The sequence below is a fragment of the Apteryx mantelli genome, chromosome 3, assembly GCF_036417845.1.
Source record: "Apteryx mantelli isolate bAptMan1 chromosome 3, bAptMan1.hap1, whole genome shotgun sequence".
Classification (NCBI taxonomy): Eukaryota; Metazoa; Chordata; class Aves; order Apterygiformes; family Apterygidae; genus Apteryx; species Apteryx mantelli.
The window spans coordinates 104,892,291-104,911,119 of record NC_089980.1 but is presented as its reverse complement, the minus strand read 5'-3'; the positions used below and the strand labels follow the sequence as shown (position 1 = coordinate 104,911,119).

At 39.0% G+C, this 18,829-nt stretch overlaps 1 protein-coding gene across 1 annotated transcript in view; it reads left to right on the top strand.

Annotated features, from left to right (window-relative positions):
- The window catches only part of CD109 (CD109 molecule), an 88,876-nt gene that overhangs the window by 18,275 nt on the left and 51,772 nt on the right, over positions 1 to 18,829 (top strand). Inside the window, exons 3-6 of the mRNA XM_067294821.1 lie at positions 2,432 to 2,460; positions 6,975 to 7,205; positions 7,353 to 7,478; positions 18,507 to 18,546. Of these exons, the coding sequence (XP_067150922.1) occupies positions 2,432 to 2,460; positions 6,975 to 7,205; positions 7,353 to 7,478; positions 18,507 to 18,546 (426 nt within the window). The remainder of the gene's footprint in view (positions 1 to 2,431; positions 2,461 to 6,974; positions 7,206 to 7,352; positions 7,479 to 18,506; positions 18,547 to 18,829) is intronic.

The window sequence follows — 18,829 nt, the reverse complement described above, 5'->3', positions numbered from 1 at the left end:
GCCATTGACCATATAAGGAAGAAACAGCTTTAAGCTGTCATAGAGTTAATAGCTCAACATAGATCTATTGATCATGTTGCAGGATTTATTTTGTGTTTGTCCCCATAGCAGTGGAAGCACCAGACAGGAGGTTACCTCTAGAGGGAATGAACAGGATTAAGGAACTTTTTTGTCCATTTGTCTTTCTTTAATAGCAGGTGGTTTAAAGCCCTTTCATTTTTTATTCCTTCTGGAAAATTGTTAGCTTGATAAAAATGACTACAAAAAGTAGTCACCTACTAAACTGAAGAAAAGGTTAATAGAAAATATCCTGTGTTTCTCTTGCACATAAAGGAATTGCAGGATCAACTTCTCTGCAGAAATAAGGGAATCCTTTGACTTTGGGGCAGCTGTATCAGAGAGGTGATTCACTCTCTGGGAGAGCAGTGCCAAATCTTATCCTCCTTGTTCAGTTAGATCCCAGCTGGGACTCCACTGACACCTGGAAACCATTATTTAAGTGAAGCATTGCATTTCAGGTTTTCTGGGCTATACTGCCCTTTAGCAGACTTGGGATTGTAGTGATTGTTAGGGAATTGCCAAATCTGGTAGCCCAGTAGAGGTGAGGCTGCTGCAGCTCCATGCATACAGGTCCAACAAGTAGCAAGGCGGAGCATGCATTCCCAGTAGGCGCATAAACAAACACATGTGTACGATACACATATGCACACTGGCCACACAGGTCAACGCAAACAGAAACACTACTCACACAAACAGCACCAGTGGCCTCATCCTGTTCCCCTCTCTGGCTGATCAGGATGAAGGTCTGTTAATGGGAATATATCCATATATACAATATGGATCCCTCCATTAGCTCGGTCTGTCCAGTAAATGGCCTTGGATCCCTTGTCTCCCCAGCTGCTGGCACCTGGGCATGTGAGCCCCCGAGGCCCACAGCCCCACTCATATATATATACACTCATATATATATATACAGCTGTGGGTATAGACCCCCTTACACACACCAACACATGCGTAATCACACACACACACATACACGCACACACACACACTCTCAAACAGGTCTCTTGGTTGACCCCCAGACCCCATGGTCTCTCTTGGAGTTGGTCTGGACCCCCTGGTCCCTCCAATATCCGACTCCTCCAGGTGCTTCACTCTCAGAGATGCATATAACTTGCTCCTTGGCCACTTCACCTGCTCACCGGTTAGTCGGGCTTGATGTTTGCTAGTGATCACACACTGGCACATGCACCCACACCTTGTGCACATGCTCTAGTCTCTCCAGTTGCAGCCCCCAGACACCTGGGCCCTGTGACCCGTAGTCCCACTCCAGTTGCTGACACTTGGACCTCCAGACACACACATGCACACAGAATAGAGAGCCCCTCATGCAGGAAAATAGTTAGAAATGGAGTTTAATAAGAAGACAGGACAGGCTGTGGTGATCAGGTGCAGGGCATGGCCAGACAGGCGAACTGACCAGCCCCTCTTTACACACCACCGGCCCCTTTTATCCCCTCTGCCCATATTTCCCCATGTTTGGTCCTCCTCAAACCTCCTTGATCCCTCTCTCTTCCTGCCTTTGATTCCTTCCCTAAACATCCCATAATAAGTCCTCTTCCCTGCATCCCTTAACGAGCCCCATGCCTCAAAGCAGTGACCCCCTCAGTCTGTGAGGTGGCTGGAGAGCCTCTGCCCTTGACTCGCAGTGACGGTGCCCCCGACCCTGGGGCTGACGCTCCCCTGGGACAGCCCTGGGGGCCAGGTTGGGGCTCGTGTCTCTGCCTGGGTTACTGGAGCCCCCCCCCCGCTGCTGCTGTTGTGCCCCTAGGCTCCTGTCACTGTTCCTCTGGGCTCCTTGGCGTGCATGGAGATGAGCATTTCTGGGCTGGTGGCTCCTCTGTGATGGCCTGCAAGGAGCCGCGCAGGGCATTATTCATGTTCCCCCACCTGCCATTGCTCCTCTGCCCTCCTTTGTGTGTGCAGATGAGTGTTTAATCACATAACCTAACAGTGACTGACAGTGGTCTTGACAGGATTTTGGAGGTATGAATTAAGAGAATGAGATGTTGAATGAAATACAAATATAGCATTTCGTTATTGACTGATACAACAGTTGCTCCAGGCTTTTCAAATCTATCTGTTTTTCAATTTAATTTCCAGACTCTGCCTGGCTACAGTCAGCTGGCTGACAAGCATGTGCTTGCTGGCCGGACCGTCATGCAAGTCACGTATATTGGCTGGACTATCAGCATGCATTGAGCTCCATGGTAGCCACAGCAAGTGATTTTAGTTATCCAATGGGTATGATAAGCACCATGGGAATGGAAGAGCAGAGCTGCTTTTTTAATTATCCTGTTAATGTTGAAACTTCTGATAAACTTTTATAAGGTCTGTAACAGTATGCTATTTCTTCTTTTCTTATATTTAGATTCCTTTGGGACTCTTGTTCTTCCAGTAGTAAGTATTTTTTTTTTCCTTTTCTACTTCTCAGAAGATGCTGACTGTAGCTTTTCATCAGCTCATGCTGATGACATGTATTTTGTATGTGATACTAGTTATTTTCACTTTCGTAGATGAATGTATTTGCTGACCAATAAGCCAAGGAGTTTTCAGATCAAGTGCTCTGCAGCTTGTTACAAATAATTACAGGACTTAGGAGCTGACTTCCAGCATCAGCACAAACTGTCATAAAACTCAAAAATAGAACTTTGTTTTCTGTTATTTTCAACTGGCTGATACCTACATCTCTATTTTAAATGCACTATGCAAGCTAATTAGAGCTGAAAGAGTAGTGCAAAATAATAATCCACATTTTAGATCAAAATAAAAATATTATTTGTATTTGTACACAGCCTTCTTTAGGATTTGGAAATACACATTCAGTAAAAATGCATAATATACTAATCAGTCAATAGAAATATGTAATACAGAATTATATGTCATCATTATGAATCATTTAGGCTGAATCCTGAAATTATATAATCTAGGATGTTCATTCTAGAAACCTGATTTAAAGAATTATGTATTCCTGTCAGGGAAAAATGTTTTACCAAATTCTTTATTTTTTAAACAACTGTAAGCCTGAGTATCTGTTAACTCCAGTGAATTTAAATTCTGATCTCAAATAATCTGCATATCTGATGAAATCATCTGGAAATATTTGATAGGTGGATAGTTAATCACACTGAGCAGTTCAACGTTATGCAGATTCTTAGCTTGAAACATACCTGTCCAAATTGTCAATTAGCAAACACTGAAATTTCTGTGTAAAAAAGTTAAATAGAAAGTATCTTACTATAATTTGGCCAGGTCTTAAAGTGTCATTATGTCTCACCAGCTTTCTACAAAATTAAATCCCATTACCACTCCTAATTATAAAATTAGTTATAAAAAAGAGACAGTCACTGTGATTACCAAACTGAAAAACTTTATATTTTACAAGACTTCTAACATACAATAAATAAAATTGGGAAACTAATACCAAACTCAGATCCTAATTTGCCAACCTGCCTTACAACTGCCCTAATAAAGCAATTGAAGATTTTCCCAGTAAATATCTTGGGGACTCTTTTCAAGTTTATTGAATGCTAAGGGTGTGTTCTGGGGATTACACAGGAGTGGTCAAGCATTATTTGGACCTCATGGTCTCCAGCCAGCCTGTCAGTTTGTGGGAAACCATTACAATTTGGTATAACTTAAGGTACGCTTGTGCATGTTCCAGGGATTGAATTTATATATTTGGCAGCTTCAGGAGCTGGGAGATTTAAAAACATTTCTGGGCCCTTGTAAAATCTCTAAAAGTTGGAAATATATGTTCTGGAGTGATTCATCTCATGTAACTTTTAGTATCTAGAAGTTAGGTGTCTAGTCAAGAGTTATTGGTCTAGACTCCCTCCATAAACAACAGAGAGAAGAGAGAGGAGATGAGTTTTCACCCCAGGTGAGAGTGAATCACTTTCTGGATTTCTCTAATTCTTTCTTTTGGCTGCAGAGGAAACCCAGACAACTAGTGAAAACTAGATACCATAGTGTTCAGCAACTGGAATTAGGTGAGGTGAATTCTTCCCTCTCTCACTACTGTCTGAACCTATGAAGAATGACTCTTCTTTTAATGGGAAGGTGGGGTTTTTTTTCGTTAGTGTAGCTATGGTAGACTTATGTACTGCCCAAAGTGCAATTGGCTGGTAATGTAATGTGGGTAATGAGTTACCAGTTTTGGCTGTCATATTTTCTAAAGGAAACAGTAGCTTCCTTGTCTGAGGCATTCACGGCAGTAACTGATGTTAGCAGAGGTGCTTGAGATGGCCTTTTTCTCTGTTATGTTAGGAGTACCAAAATGAGGATAATAATATCATTCACTAATAAATAAATTTTCAGAATAAATATGTTCACAATAATTTCTTGGTAGCTACTGTTGCTCATTTTGGGGTTGAGAAATGTTCTTTTTAGAGAAGGAGTTGATGGGATTGAGGTAAATAGTTAGTTAGCACTGACCTTCTAGAAGCATTGTGAGTCTCTGTTAGCATAGAAATGTGAACCGAGATTTGGTTACTTTACACTTTAGCCGTCCTAATACACTGCCATGACAATGCAAACTTGATTGCTTCTGGCATTTACATCAAGAAAGATAAAACAGGCAGTTTTGTTACCGAATTACAGGAAGCGAAAATCTTTAATATTAAAGTATCAACAAATCAAAAATCAAAGGAGCAACCCCTGTTATCTGCCATTATTCATGATAGGAAAAAGCTAATAGAAAAATATGAGAGATCTGTAAATGGCAATTACAGTCTTTTAAGGAAGAAATCAAAGACAATCTTTGCAAGTATGTTAAAATTATGCTTTAAGAACAGTATTTACTGCTACGATCATACAAAACAAGCTTTTTCCCCTCCCATTTTATTCACAATCTTGCCTCCCTTTTTAGGGGAATACAACCTGTTTGGTAAATGATAATATTCTTAAATGAATTATTTTTGAGCTAGTTTTTGACAGATGCTGTAACTAAGGCTGTTCCTCCTATTTAATATATTCCAGAATACTTGGCCTCAAAGTATGAGAGTGTTGAAATATGTGAATCATACGTTCTTGGCAATGTGTATACAAAAATCTACAGTTGAAGAAGATGCAAAATCAAATTCAGTGTGGTGTTTTACACATAGAAGTTACTTGTGTAAGTCCAGATTTTTAAAGGAGACCTTTTCTTTCTGTGTCATTGTATGCCTGTTCATGGCTGAAAAAGAGAGAATGTTTATTTTTGCTCTTGATTTTCTTTCTGACTTGTTTTTAAAAACAGAAAAACAACAAAGGGGAATTAAGTTGTTTTCGATTCCTCTCTATACACAGAAGGAAACGTTTGGTATAGACATTTGTATTTATCTTATTTGTCGTTGTATGACACTCTTCCCTGATTGGGAAATTCCATTAACTCATTGTATGATCTTAAAATGAATTTTAAAAGCAAAACAGAATTTCAGTACAGAACTTGGGAGGATACTTTTGAAATGCTGTGCCTTGTGAGTTACCAGATGTAATTTTCATTACCAGTGCAAAAGGAGCGCTTAATCTCCATACGTTATGCTGAAAAATGTAAGCCTCTGTCTGTTTTACTTGTCTTGACATTGAGCAGTTTTATTCCAGATTTACACTGTTCTAACTACAAACAGAAACATGTGACTCAAGCTTTTTAGTAGTGCTACTTGTTGGAACCAGCTGTATATTCTATTAAACTCTTGCCTTCTTCAAAGAGATATCCCTAAGCTGATGGCATTACAGAAGCCAGAATTTGGGCTGGAATGTTTCTGGGGTTATTCACTGTCTGTGTGACGTTGTCTGTCAAGGTGAACTTTCCCTGTGTACTGCAACATCTCTGCTTAGACCCTTTAGATCCACTGTGACTGGGCTGCTTCTCACCTAACTTTGGGAAATGAACTGATGCATCTGAATTATGAGCTCTAGATCTCCTTTACTCCCTGGAGCGAGGGAGGTACATGTACATGGTCATTCTGATCTTGCATGATCCTGTCTCAGAGACAGGAATGTCTGTCTGTTCACGAACTTTAGTAGGAGCATCTAATGTGCATCCTAAATAAAGCATCTCAGTTAACCATATACAATGTCTATCTTTTTATTCCTTAGCATTTTGGGAAAAATAATCTTTTTTCTTACTAGATGAGTTGCAGTATGTGCTGTAATTATGAATCATGAAACCACTGAAATGAGAAAAAATCAGTTTCTATTGAAAAGCACTGTCTACCTTCTGAGGATATTTTCCTCTGAATTTAGTTTTTTTACCCCAAAGGACAGGATGCTAAAGCTACTAAAAAGAGGTGCAAGGTTGCACCTGTCTTGCTGCTGTCTGGCTTATCTTGAACACATATAGCTTCTTCAGCTCTTTTCTTTCCCAGAAAATTCATTATTAGAAAATAACAAAGTCTGAAAAAGATTAGCCCCCAAAATCAAAACCAGGAAGTTTCTAAATAACTTAAGAAAGAAGAGAGGGAACATAGTGTGTATGTGTATATGAATAGTATATGAATACATAGCTACTTACATTATTGCAAGTGATTGTTGGGTAATTGTTGTTGTATTGGTAATTGTTGTATAGGTAATTGTTGAAATGACACTTCAGAGTCAGCCCAGTAAAGCTGCAGAACTGTTTATACAGATACAGTTGAGGACTTTGATTTCTGATGGAGTGGGTCATTAATTACAAAATGGCACCTTAAAGGCAGAGCTAGCTGTGTGAAAATACAGCAACCAAAGCACAATCTAAGTACAGGATTTTTCTCTGAAGAAGTTCACACTGAAAGTCTTTCCCTCACACTGAAATCTTCTTTCTGTTTTTGAGAATTTACATAATTTGACAAGTTTAGGAATGTGTCAGAGATCTTTATGACAAATGTTTTTGGAATAATAACCTCTTCAATAATACTTTAGACAGTAACAGCGAGTCACTATTGTCTTTTTAGCTGCCTTTGAACAGTGCTTCTGGGAATTATGAATTACTGGTGGAAGGCCATGCTGAGGGCCAGCGCATCTTCTCTAACCGTACCAGCTTGACATACTCATCAAAGAGCATCTCTGTATTCATCCAGACTGATAAATCTACATATAAACCAGGACAAGATGTGATGTTTCGGATTGTCACAGTGTATCCTGATCTCAGACCTTACAAAGCATCTGTGAATATATTTATCCGAGTAAGTATCCGCAGGAACCTAGTATTACATTGGAATTTGCTATATGTTCCAGCTTTACATGCCTAATAAAGATCATTTGAATTGCTATCTAAATCTTGCTGCTAAGGCCATTCACGTTTAACGTGCAGTCTGACTTCTCTCTTCTAGGACCCTCGGAAGAATTTGATTCAGCAGTGGTTGCTGGAGGAGGGTGATTTGGGCGTGGTTTCCAAAAAATTTCAGTTGTCAGTGAACCCTCCACTAGGAGACTGGTCCATAGAAGTGGAGGTGGACGTGAGTATTAACATTGCCAATTTATAGAGTTTTTTTTTTTTCCTCCTGATAGACGTTCTCTACAATTGTGAATAAAACTGAGTTCAGGTGTGCTTTGGTGAAGCAAAAACAGAAGGTATTATGGGCCGAGAGATTAGAAAATCCTTCCTTCACCCCAAACCCAAGGAAACTAAGTAAACCTCACAAGGTTTTCAGTAGCATATGGTTTTATAAGAAAAAAATTAAAAGCATACATATTTTGTCCTGAGATCTGGGTTTTGATTCTAAAATGTGAATGTTATTTAAAAAGTGAGAGTTTTAAATATTAATATAAAAGAAAGATCTTATGGAATATTAGAAATAGGGTTTTTTTTTAATTCCTTTTTAAGTAAGACACCATTAGGTTTATTTTTGCTAAGTGAGTATTTAGAAATTCTTTGTGCCCTGGTATGCAGTCAGTCAGTGTCTCAAGGGATGTGGAACCAAACACTGCCATTTACGAATGTTTGTCTAGTTTTAGAGGTGTTTCAGCAATTCACAATGACTGAAGTGTTACTGAGAGCAAATGAATTATGCAAAATGAGATGAATAATATACCAGAGGTATTGCATAACAAAATTGATGTGATTTATTTTGCATGTTGCTATTGATACTGTTGAGTTTTATCAGTCCTAATCATTTAACACACACATTCATGGTATAATATGTTGTAAAAATAGTTGGGGTTTTAGTAGTGCAAGGCTGTCTGTGTTGCTGTAAGTGCCTATAATTTGAGAACTGCATTTCTGAATTGGCTTGCAGTGGCCATTCAGAGGCATTTAGCAAGTACAGGCAGGACTGATTTATGTCCTAACAAGATGGGCAGCTGTTGGGGCAGAAGAAGAAAAGCTGGTTTGAACTTGGGGAACAAATGTAACACTTACATGCTTTATGGATTTATATAGACAGAGTAGATGGGGCTGGTGTTCAAATGAATGTCAGGATTGGATTTTGCAAATATGTTCTCATGTGGGTGTGGTTTCATTAGTACTGTCTTTTATGGGAAAAATGATTTGTTTCTGCCCTTGTCCCAGTGTTCAGCCACTCCCTCCTGTCCCTGTGCTGCTGTTCAACAGCTTCCCAGTTCTGCTGAGGCAGCTGTAGTGAGGCAAAGATGCAAACTGCATCAGGGAAATGACCCAGATTGAAAAGCATCGCTGTTTTCTTTGGCTAACCCAGACCAGTTTACTGATCGAGTTCACAGGACAGCGCCATTCACAGCTGCATACGCACATTTCAGGGAGCAGTGAAGCGTGACTCAGAAAGGCTGGTGACAGAAGTGGGCTTCTTCAGCAGCTTTCTTGACAGAGGAAAAATAGTTTGTGAAAGTCTGTGTGGATTTCCTGCTAAGTCACGAATAATCCTGAAGTCAGGTAGACACCACTCAAGGAACTGCAGCAGTTGTTTTCAGGATTTGCCTTTATGAGCGTCATTACCTCTTGGAAGAAAACAAACAAAAAATTGGGGGAAAAAATGTAAAATTAAAAAGTGTGTTAGATTTCATCTGGGCTAATGAAACAAATGTGAGAAAAGAGACAAGTGAAGTGTGAATTGAAATCTTAGTAGATCATAGGAGGTGGTGTTCTAAATTTTAGCTATCCAGTGTGTACTATGAAAGGTTAGTGAATGTCAGTGAGCCCAGAAAAGGGATGTCAGGGTGAGAATGTCTTTCAAGTCATGAGTAACTAGGGGAAGGTAAGTAGGGAACATTTAGTTCGCTCTCTCTCCCAATGCAAAGCCTAGAAGGGCACCTGGTGAAGCAGGTAAAGGGCAATTTCAAAACAATTAAAACAGCATAAATAAACTACACAGCACGTAGCCAGAGGGTACTGCGAATACTAAACATTCAGAAGGGATCAAAAAGTGACTGGACAAATTCATAGAAATAAAATCCATTAAAAACTGTTAAATAGAAAGCACTGGTTCTGGAGGCCCCTGTGTCACAGGTGGGCAGAGACTGGGAGAATATCATGGAGAGCACAGTATCACTACTTACTAGCCCTGTTTGATGCAGTTTGCTAGGTGTTCAATCTTGGCCGTTGCCAAAGACTGGATAGGTTCATGTTAAATCTACTGTGGTCCAGCCATTCCTAGACTGTCTTTATTATACTTTTAATTAAAAATGTCTTCCCTACTATTAATTTTTAAAGCTTAGGAATTTGCTATAGTGTTCAGCGTGGCCTTGAATGCAATATTTGGGGTCCTTAATAGAGCTACAAATGCTTCAGCAGCATGAAGAATATCTGGGGACAAACAGCATAATGCTATCAAAGTAGGATATCTTCCTCTATTCACCATTGTTACAGGAAACAATTTCAGGAGACAGGTGCTGTAAAACATTTTTGGTACATTTAACAAGAACACTCTCTTGGGACAATGTAAACTTGGATAGAAGGTTTCTTTTTTATTCTATTGACAAAGGGAGCAGTTAATATTTAGGAAATACAGCGTTTAATAAATGGAAAAAATTGAAGTAAATAAATAGAAATCATTGTAAACAAGAAAGTCTAAAGTCTTGAATATTTTTAGAAAATGTAAGGATCCCAGGGAAAACTTGATGGTTAATAAAAGTATGAATGAATTTTTAAAATTTGCTGGTAACAAAAGAAATTCCAGCAGTGGCAGAGCCCAGTAACATGAGGAACAGCAATTATGTGGTGTTCAGAATGTGGGTGAGATTTTAGAAGACAAGCAGAAGAGGAATATGTCCTTAACAGAAAAGAGTAAGTGAGGTAACCTGGGAAACTATAGATGTGTCATCTGGCATGAATCCTGAGAAAAATAATGATAAAGATGATTTGGGATTTCAGTGCTAAAGAATTAAATTCTTTAAGGCTGTTATGGATTTGATTAATAAGGTAGCTTCATTGATGTAACAGATTTTTGTAAGGGATTTTGATTGTACTAAATTTTAATGAAAAATATTGATGTAAGATTTGTAAAGTCTGTCAGAGAAGATACAGTTTTATTATTGGACAATCATCACTCAGGGTGCTTCTAATATAAACTGATGACAGAATTTAGAGAGTCTGGGAAGAAAGCTTCATGATGGGAGACTGTAGAAGTTTCATCTGTTGACTAGGGATCAGATGAATCAAAAAATTACTTGATTACAGTGTGTGAATGCCATTACAGGTTTTGAAAGGCTTTTTAAACTAGTGGAGGAAGACCTAATATGAACCAGTTATTAGAAAATGAAGTCAAACAAATTTACTTTGGCATATGCATGTCTTTCATCAGTGAGGCTCTTAGTCTGTGGAACCAGCTACAAATGGGAGTGAGGGCTTCTCTATTACCTGATGTTTTAGCATCAAGAATGGTTACCTTTCTGGTAGATGTAACTGAATACTATAGTAACCAAACCTGTGATAAAAGGGGATCAGTTTAAATGCACTCATGGTCCCTTCTGTCATTAAACTCTATCAACTGAAAATTGAAATAGAGGAGAGAAGGAGCAGTATATTATATATATATAAAAAAAAAAATCTGTGTAGGCTTTGAGCCCCCCCCCCCCCAATGGCTTTTCTCACTGTGCGTATCCTGCGGGAATAAAACAGCAACCCAAAGCTCCACACTTAGAAGCTTACATTGTTTTCTTTCAGATTCTTTTTCCTCCAACATTCACATTTGCTCTGCTTCAATTTTCAAATTCTATATTAGAAGAATATAATGACACAGTGATTTGCAGTATTTCTCTGTGAGATAGCCTGAACCTACACACTGCAAAACTCTCTTACATTGGGTAAGGCTATCACAGAACTACAGAATGGTTGAGGTTGGAAGGGACCTCTGGAGATCATCTAAGTCCAACCCCCCTGCTCAAGCAGGGTCACCTAGAGCACATTGTACAGGATTATGTCCAGGCGGGTTTTGAGTATCTCCAGAGAAGGAGACTCCACCACCTCTCTGGGCAACCTGTTCCAGTGCTCTGTCACCCTCACAGTGAAAAAGTTTTTCCTCATGTTCAGATGGAAGCGTCTGTGTTTCAGTTTGTGCCCGTTGCCTCGTGTCCTGTTGCTGGGCACCACTGAAAAGAGTCTGGTCCCATCCTCTCGACACCCTCCCTTCAGATACTTGTACACGTTGATAAGATCTCCTCTCAGCCTTCTCTTCTCCAGGCTAAACAGGCCCAGCTCTCTCAGCCTTTCCTCATAAGAGAGATGCTCCAGTCCCCTCATCATCTTTGTAGCCCTTCGCTGGACTTGCTCCAGTAGTGCCACATCCCTCTTGTACTGGGGAGCCCAGAACTGGACGCAGTACTCCAGATGTGGCCTCACCAGGGCTGAGTAGATGGAGAGGATCACCTCCCCTGACCTGCTGGCAACACTCTTCCTGATGCACCCCAGGAGACCATTGGCCTTCTTGGCCACAAGGGCACATTGCTGCCTCATAGTTAACTTCTTGTCCACCAGGACCCCCAGGTCCTTCTCTGCAGAGCTGCTTTCCAGCAGGTCAACCCCCAGCCTGTACTGGTGCACGGGGTTATTCCTCCGCAGGTGCAGGACCCTGCACTTGCCTTTGTTGAACTTCAGGAGGTTCCTCTCCGCCCACCTCTCCAGCCTGTCCAGGTCTCTCTGAAGGGCAGCACAGCCCTCTGGTGTATCAGCCACTCCTCCCAGTTTTGTATCGTCGGCAAACTTGCTGAGGGTGCACTCTGTCCCTTCATCCAGGTCATTGATGAAGAAGTTGAACAAGATTGAACCCAGTACTGACCCCTGGGGGACACCGCTAGCTACAGGCCTCCAACTAGACTCTGCGCCACTGATCACAACCCTCTGAGCTCTGCCATTCAGCCAGTTCTCAATCCACCTCACTGTCCACTCATCTAACCCACACTTCCTGAGCTTCCCTATGAGGATGTTATGGGAGACAGTGTCAAAAGCCTTGCTGAAGTCAAGGTAGACAACATCCACTGCTCTCCCCTCATCCACCCAGCCAGTCATTCCATCATGGAAGGCTATCAGGTTAGGCTGTCGTGTGCACACAGTACATTAAATAACTTTAGAGATACCATGTTATTATACTAAATCTGTCTAATGGGTTATCTCACACACTATTCTTTTTCTGGTAGCATGTTAAACTATTGGATTAGTGAAAAATATAGTAAACCTTGCAAAAAAAGGAAAAGAACAACTTAGCTGATGGGAAATTCTTTTTGGTTCTGTTAATTAGAAGTGAGCTTCTGCCCTGAAATAGGAGGAGTCATATCAGGTGGGATTTAGTTTGAAATTTACGACGTGTAGATGTCTTATATGTAGGTTACACTAGGTGTTTATGTTTCCACTGTGGTTGATGGAAATCTAGTCAGTGGCCACTGTAAGCTAATGAGTAACTGAGATCACTCTGAGTGGATATTCCTAGCTATTGCCTGGATATTCTTAGTTATTCTGAACCTGCCATCCAAGGGAGCTACAGGTTTTCCTGTATCATATATAAAGTTGTATAGATTCACCAGTCCCTTCCTGGTAACAAAGGTCATCGAGAACTTGCATTTAGTGCTAAGGAGTGCAGCGAATTTGTCTGTGCTGCAGTTCAGTGGGGCTTGGTACTTTTGTAGATACACCTATGTAACCTCAGCTAATGTTGCTAGCCCTGGGTCCACCGTATCCATAAGACCCAGCGCAGCTTTTGGATCTACTTAGGACTTTAGGAGCACCTTCAGATGGCAAACCGAGCCTGATCTCCACATGATTTAGCTATCCTGATGTCAGTACCTGAGCTTTCTAGTTTAAAGTGTCTTATGTCCAACCTTTCCACCTGAGGTTTCACTCTTGTCTTTAAAGTGTCATTAGGAAGTCAGTAAATAACACTTGCCTCCCACTCATTACAGATTAGTTCCCTAGTGTGCAGAATTTGAATTCCTGGAAGCAGTGCTGCTGAATATCATTTTAAACCAGGTTCTGACTGCTTGCTGCTGTTAAACATCTTGTAGTACCTTTTTTATAAGGGTCCAGGTGTTAGTACAGCTGTTCCAAGAAAATTCAAGACAGAGTCATTACAGTCTGGTTCCCAAGTCTCCATCTTGTATTTTAGTTGGATAACTTACATTTCCTGCTATGGACCCTGCTGCTGAAAGGCTTTTAGTTGCTGAACTTTATTAGTGGGAATTTTTCTTCAAAAGTTGTTCTTACTTATAAGACATTTTGTAACCTATTTGATGGAAGTCGTTATTTGGAAAATTATGATGAAATATTGGAGAATAATGAAGTTTCAGCTGGAATGAAAGTTCTCTAAAATATTTTTTAAAAGCTTCAGTTATAAAACAACTTTTAAAATCAACTCGGATTGATTATATCCTTTACACTTCTAATTTTTTAACTTCTGAGGTTTTATATATATTTTATTGCATTTGCAGTGAGCTGTGATGTTTTACTGTTGGATCAACTACAGATTTCACATTTGATCGAATGATTTTGAGGTTATATCATTACTTTAAAAAGTGTCACCCTCTTTCAAAATCAGTCTATAAATAAAATTTCTATGATTTTCTGTGTATTCAGTAGTTTTTAAATGAACACTGATATTTAACCAGGAGCTGATAGTGTGAATGCTGATGACATTAGTAGGACTCTACTTAGTTTTTGGAGACCATGCTGATAGATTTGAACAGAAGTTTGGGAATTCATGCAGAATTTTATTTTGGAGGTTATTTAATGCATATGACAATAAAGCACGAAAATCAAGTGATCATGAGATGTTTCTATTATTTTTATTCTGTTTAGATAAAAATCTATTTAGTCAGCTGCAAAGCAAAAATTTCTAACATTGACCATGAGATGGCAGTATAATCATGGGAGGAAAAAAAAAAAAGCGTGTGCCAGCATTTCAGTTTTTCAGGGCAAAGTCAGTAAGAACACACCCGTAGGCTTTCCTGATGTAGCTGGTGACTCACATGTCAAAAACAAATAAAAAAATAAGAACAAACAAACAAACAAAAAAAAAGAAATGCCACATTATTTTCAGAGACTTTCGATTGCCAAGAGGAAGTAAAAATTTTGCGAAAAATTGCTTTACCTTGCTTGTTACCTAAATCCAAATAACTTCAAATGGAACAAGTTCATCACAGGAAAGCAAAGTCTGGGCCTCAGTTGTTAGTGTTTCTTATATGTCAGGGTCTACAGCATCTAAGACTCAAATGAAGAAAGACTCTATCATCCTCATGATCTCAGAGTATTTATATGGATCTCTTTTTGGCATGATTTTTTTAATTGATGGATTTACTCTGGGCAACATGCACAGAATGTGATAGACATTTTGTGGTTTAAGAAATGCTGATTTAGAGAAAAGTGACAGTAGTCTGGAAGGATGAATATGTTTAAGAAGCAGAAGAAGGCATGGAAGAATAAAATATAATAGAATAAAGCAGCATTGGAAACAAATGGAATAGGCGTTGTGCTGCTTTCCTGTATGAGGCCAAAAAAGTCATCTCTCTTGGATTGTGCTTTTAACTAACCACTTGTCTCAAAAGCCACCACTCCTGGAAACTGGTTTAACAACTTACATTCCAAAATATTTGAACAGTATTTGCTAGAGAGACAGCCTTGTCCTGAAGAAGTAAAATGATGTGAAGTGGTTGAAGTGCTATTACCTGGCCTATTTCAAACCAGTTTGGCTGAAAAGTGTGCATTAGTGAGAAATCTGGCTTGGCAGCAGATCATTTAGATGACCTAGTGGGGTCTTTTCCTTTCCCTGTACTGTGAATCCATGACTTTGCTTCTGTCATAAAAGCTGTCTTTTTAGAGAGGTTGGAGTTAAGAGCTCTAATGTCACTTTAATCTCTTTTTTTCTACTGCTTACAGTTCTCTTAACTTTTAATTAGCTTTTTTGACTTCTATGCTAGTGTGAAAGAAAAACTCATTTTCACGGGAGATGCTTTTTCATCCTACCTCCTGGGGTAATGCTCTGCTCATGAGCCTAGCAGCAAGGGTGACATACATACATACGTACATACATACATATATATACACACACATATGTATATATATTTATACATATATGTATATATATTTAGTGTTGGAAGTAGGAAATGTAAAGAACCAGACAGGAGATCAATTCCCCACATGTCATTTTCCTAAGAATCTGATTGTGAACTGCATGTCAGTAGTGTAGCATTTTGCATTGTAAGGACTATGATCTGCACTAATGTTGTGAAAACAGCAGAATATGCATGTATATTTTCAAACCTGGGAATATAAATATGGTAGCTATTTTGGTGACCTGTGAGTTAATCATGAAATTGTTAGCTGATAATTGAGGCAATCTGATTTTTACTTTGATAGAAATCTTCTGCTAGGAAAGTATAGACATGCATGTATAAGAAACTTCATTTTATGATCTTATTTAGCAAAGTCAGGTAAGAGAGATCAGTAACAATTAGTTTCCATCTTGAATCCAGGTCCAAAAGTTTCTCCCACAGGAATTCTCAGTTCATACTCTAAACCTCTCTTGCCACACTCACTCCCAAATCTTGATGGGATAAATTCTGCTGATAAGTGAGACTACAGAATTCATTTACCTCTTTCAGAGAAGGACTAACTCCTACTTATAAAGTGATATATTTCAAACTAGTATGGATTATCTTTTACAATATCCAAATAACTGTATTGTCATTAACTTCTGCAAGGTGATTCTCAGAGGAGGTCCTTGGAGGACTATGTAGTTTCAGACCCTATGAACGTAAAGCAGTTTTCTCACACACTGCCTGGTACTCTTTGGTATACCATGTTCAGTCTTTTTTGCCCCGTACTTCAAACCCTGTTCACTGAGGAACCCCAGCATGTTTGATAACTTGTAGGGGTGGCGTTGTTCTTTGGTATAATCACAGGAAAATCAGATTTTTGAGCTCCACATCAGCATAACCTCATCATGCAGTTGAACAGCAGCCAGTGATATTAACCTTTTGAATAGACAGCTCCCAGTGACAGATTGTTGTCCATCTTGATCTTTCCCCTATTTCCCAGAAGAGTCTTAAGCAAAGAGTCAAAATAGGCTTTCAAAATTAGCTGCTCCCTTCCTGTCCTTGGGAATTGTAGACTCCTTTGGTTTCTTAAACCATTCTTCCAGCCCACTTGAGCTCAGATTTTCCCCTTGGAGCTAGTAAGTAATGGGGAATGATCCCTTTCGTTCTCTTTCTGTTCCTGTCCTGCCTGAGATTTGAGATTCTTTTTGACTGCCTCTCCTCTGTGGCCTGAAGTCCTGCACAGCAGGGAAGTGCTCTTTGTATTGGAACATCCAGTCTCAGCACATAAACTCCCACGATTGCCTGGACCATTGCTCCATCCAGTCTAGGCCTACTTTTCTTCCTCAAATTCACCAAATGGGAGGGCTGGGGATTCCATTCAAGTTGGCTGCATCTGAGCTAGGCACCAAACTGTTTCAGACTGACTCATGAGATTTTGGACAAGGCAATACAGTTTTATCAGAAAATGCTATTTTTTATTATTTTAAAGCCAAACATTAAAAATTTATACCACATCCTTATATTACTTTACATTTTTGGATGGATGCTGGCATGAAAATTTCATAATTAACATCCTGAAATTCTTTTTCCCCAGATAGGACTAATTAGAAGTAATTCTATTCACATATAGTAATTTAACTTTCCTTCAACAACATCATCTGTTTATTGGCACTGGGAATATTAAATGATCAGCAAGATTCAGGGTACAAGATGTATTATGCCAGCAACTATGTTTTAGCCTTTATTTGTTTAGCTGATACATTGTTTATCACAAAAGAATATGTTAATGTGTCGGATATGATTAAGTGAGGAGCAATCTGAGCTATTAGTGATTAACAAATCTTTATGAAAGATTATTTGATCGTTGTTCAAAATTATTCCAAATACAATTGCAGTGTAGGTCAAGTGGGTCAGCTCGAATTCAGAGCTCCAGTTCCAGGCGCTACTGGTGAATCACCTCATGCCATTGCCCTACTGATGGGAGCTTTTGGCCTGATGTGGTAGAAGATCATTGAACCGTCAAGGGTTATATGTCCTCAGACAAATGCCTTACGTATTTGGTCAGAATTACTCTCACTTTAGCAAAGAAGAACAATAGAATAAGAGAACAAAAAGCAAAGGTTATGTGGATGAGTAGTATGACTACTTGGGTCAACTGTCATTGTACCTAAGAACAAAAATACCTGCTGAATTTTAAATGGTAAGAGAGTGAAGAAACTTTAAAATTAATTTCTCAACAATGTGCTGTTGTTATCCTAATGTGCCACATCTCAAAAATATGCCAGAATATGCAAATATGATATTAGATATTCTCTTGAAGAGAATTAGAAAGTGAATGAAAAAATTAGAAAAATAAGAAAATAGGAAAAAGAGACCATGGCCAGCTTAGTATATTGTATAGTTGCTTATTCTTACATTGATTTTTAACTAACAAATAGAAAAAACGGGCAGCTACAACCTTAGGATATCTCTGCTGAAGTTAGTGTACACTGTAGATTATACTAAAATCTTACCCTTTTTTTGAGTAAATGAAGAGACTTAAGATTATATGTGTTTTGCAATGGTCTTGTCTTCTACAAAAGGCACTGTAGGTAGGGACTTCACTTTTGTATAGGGACACCTGAGTTAATTTTAAATGATCTTGCAAAGATATTGCTGGTAGTTCAGCCATGGTTCATCATGATTATTGTGAATACTTAGGCTAGTTAGCTTTAAGCTAGCTTGGATATTTGCTTTTTATATAGAAATCAGCCTTCTACAGATTGTTTTGCAGATTGTGGGCAGAAACTCTCTGAGGCCTTCATTATGTATACTTAGAATCTGCTGTATATCAGGTTCTGGATCCTATGTCCTCCCATGGTGCAAATGCATACTACTGGCTCTCGTAGGAGCTACCTGTAATGATAATGGCTGAGTCATGATTTACATTTACACATCATTTCAGCATTGTAATTTAGCTTGAATATGCATGCAACTGGGCCTAAAAGATATGTTAAACTTGCTGATCTAACCACAATTTTATGTACCTTCTTATATGTTTTTTTCAATAGGGTCAAGTTCATTATCAGAGATTTAAAGTGATGGAATATGGTAAGTGTTGCCTGAGTGCATTTAGTAGTAACCAAATTGGTAGAATTTTAGGTGTGACAAAAACATTAATATCAGGTACTGTATTCATTGACATGTTCATTTAAATAAAGATAACTAAGTGACTCTAGTGTAACATGATATTGAACCGGGGTTATTCCTTGTGTTTCATCCTAGCTAAGCAAAACTGTTCTCCCTGGTCTGCTTCTGTAGTCTCAATGGAGAAAGAAAGGCTCCTCTAGAAAATCAGGTGCAAGAGCCTAACATAGGTGATCTGAAATACATG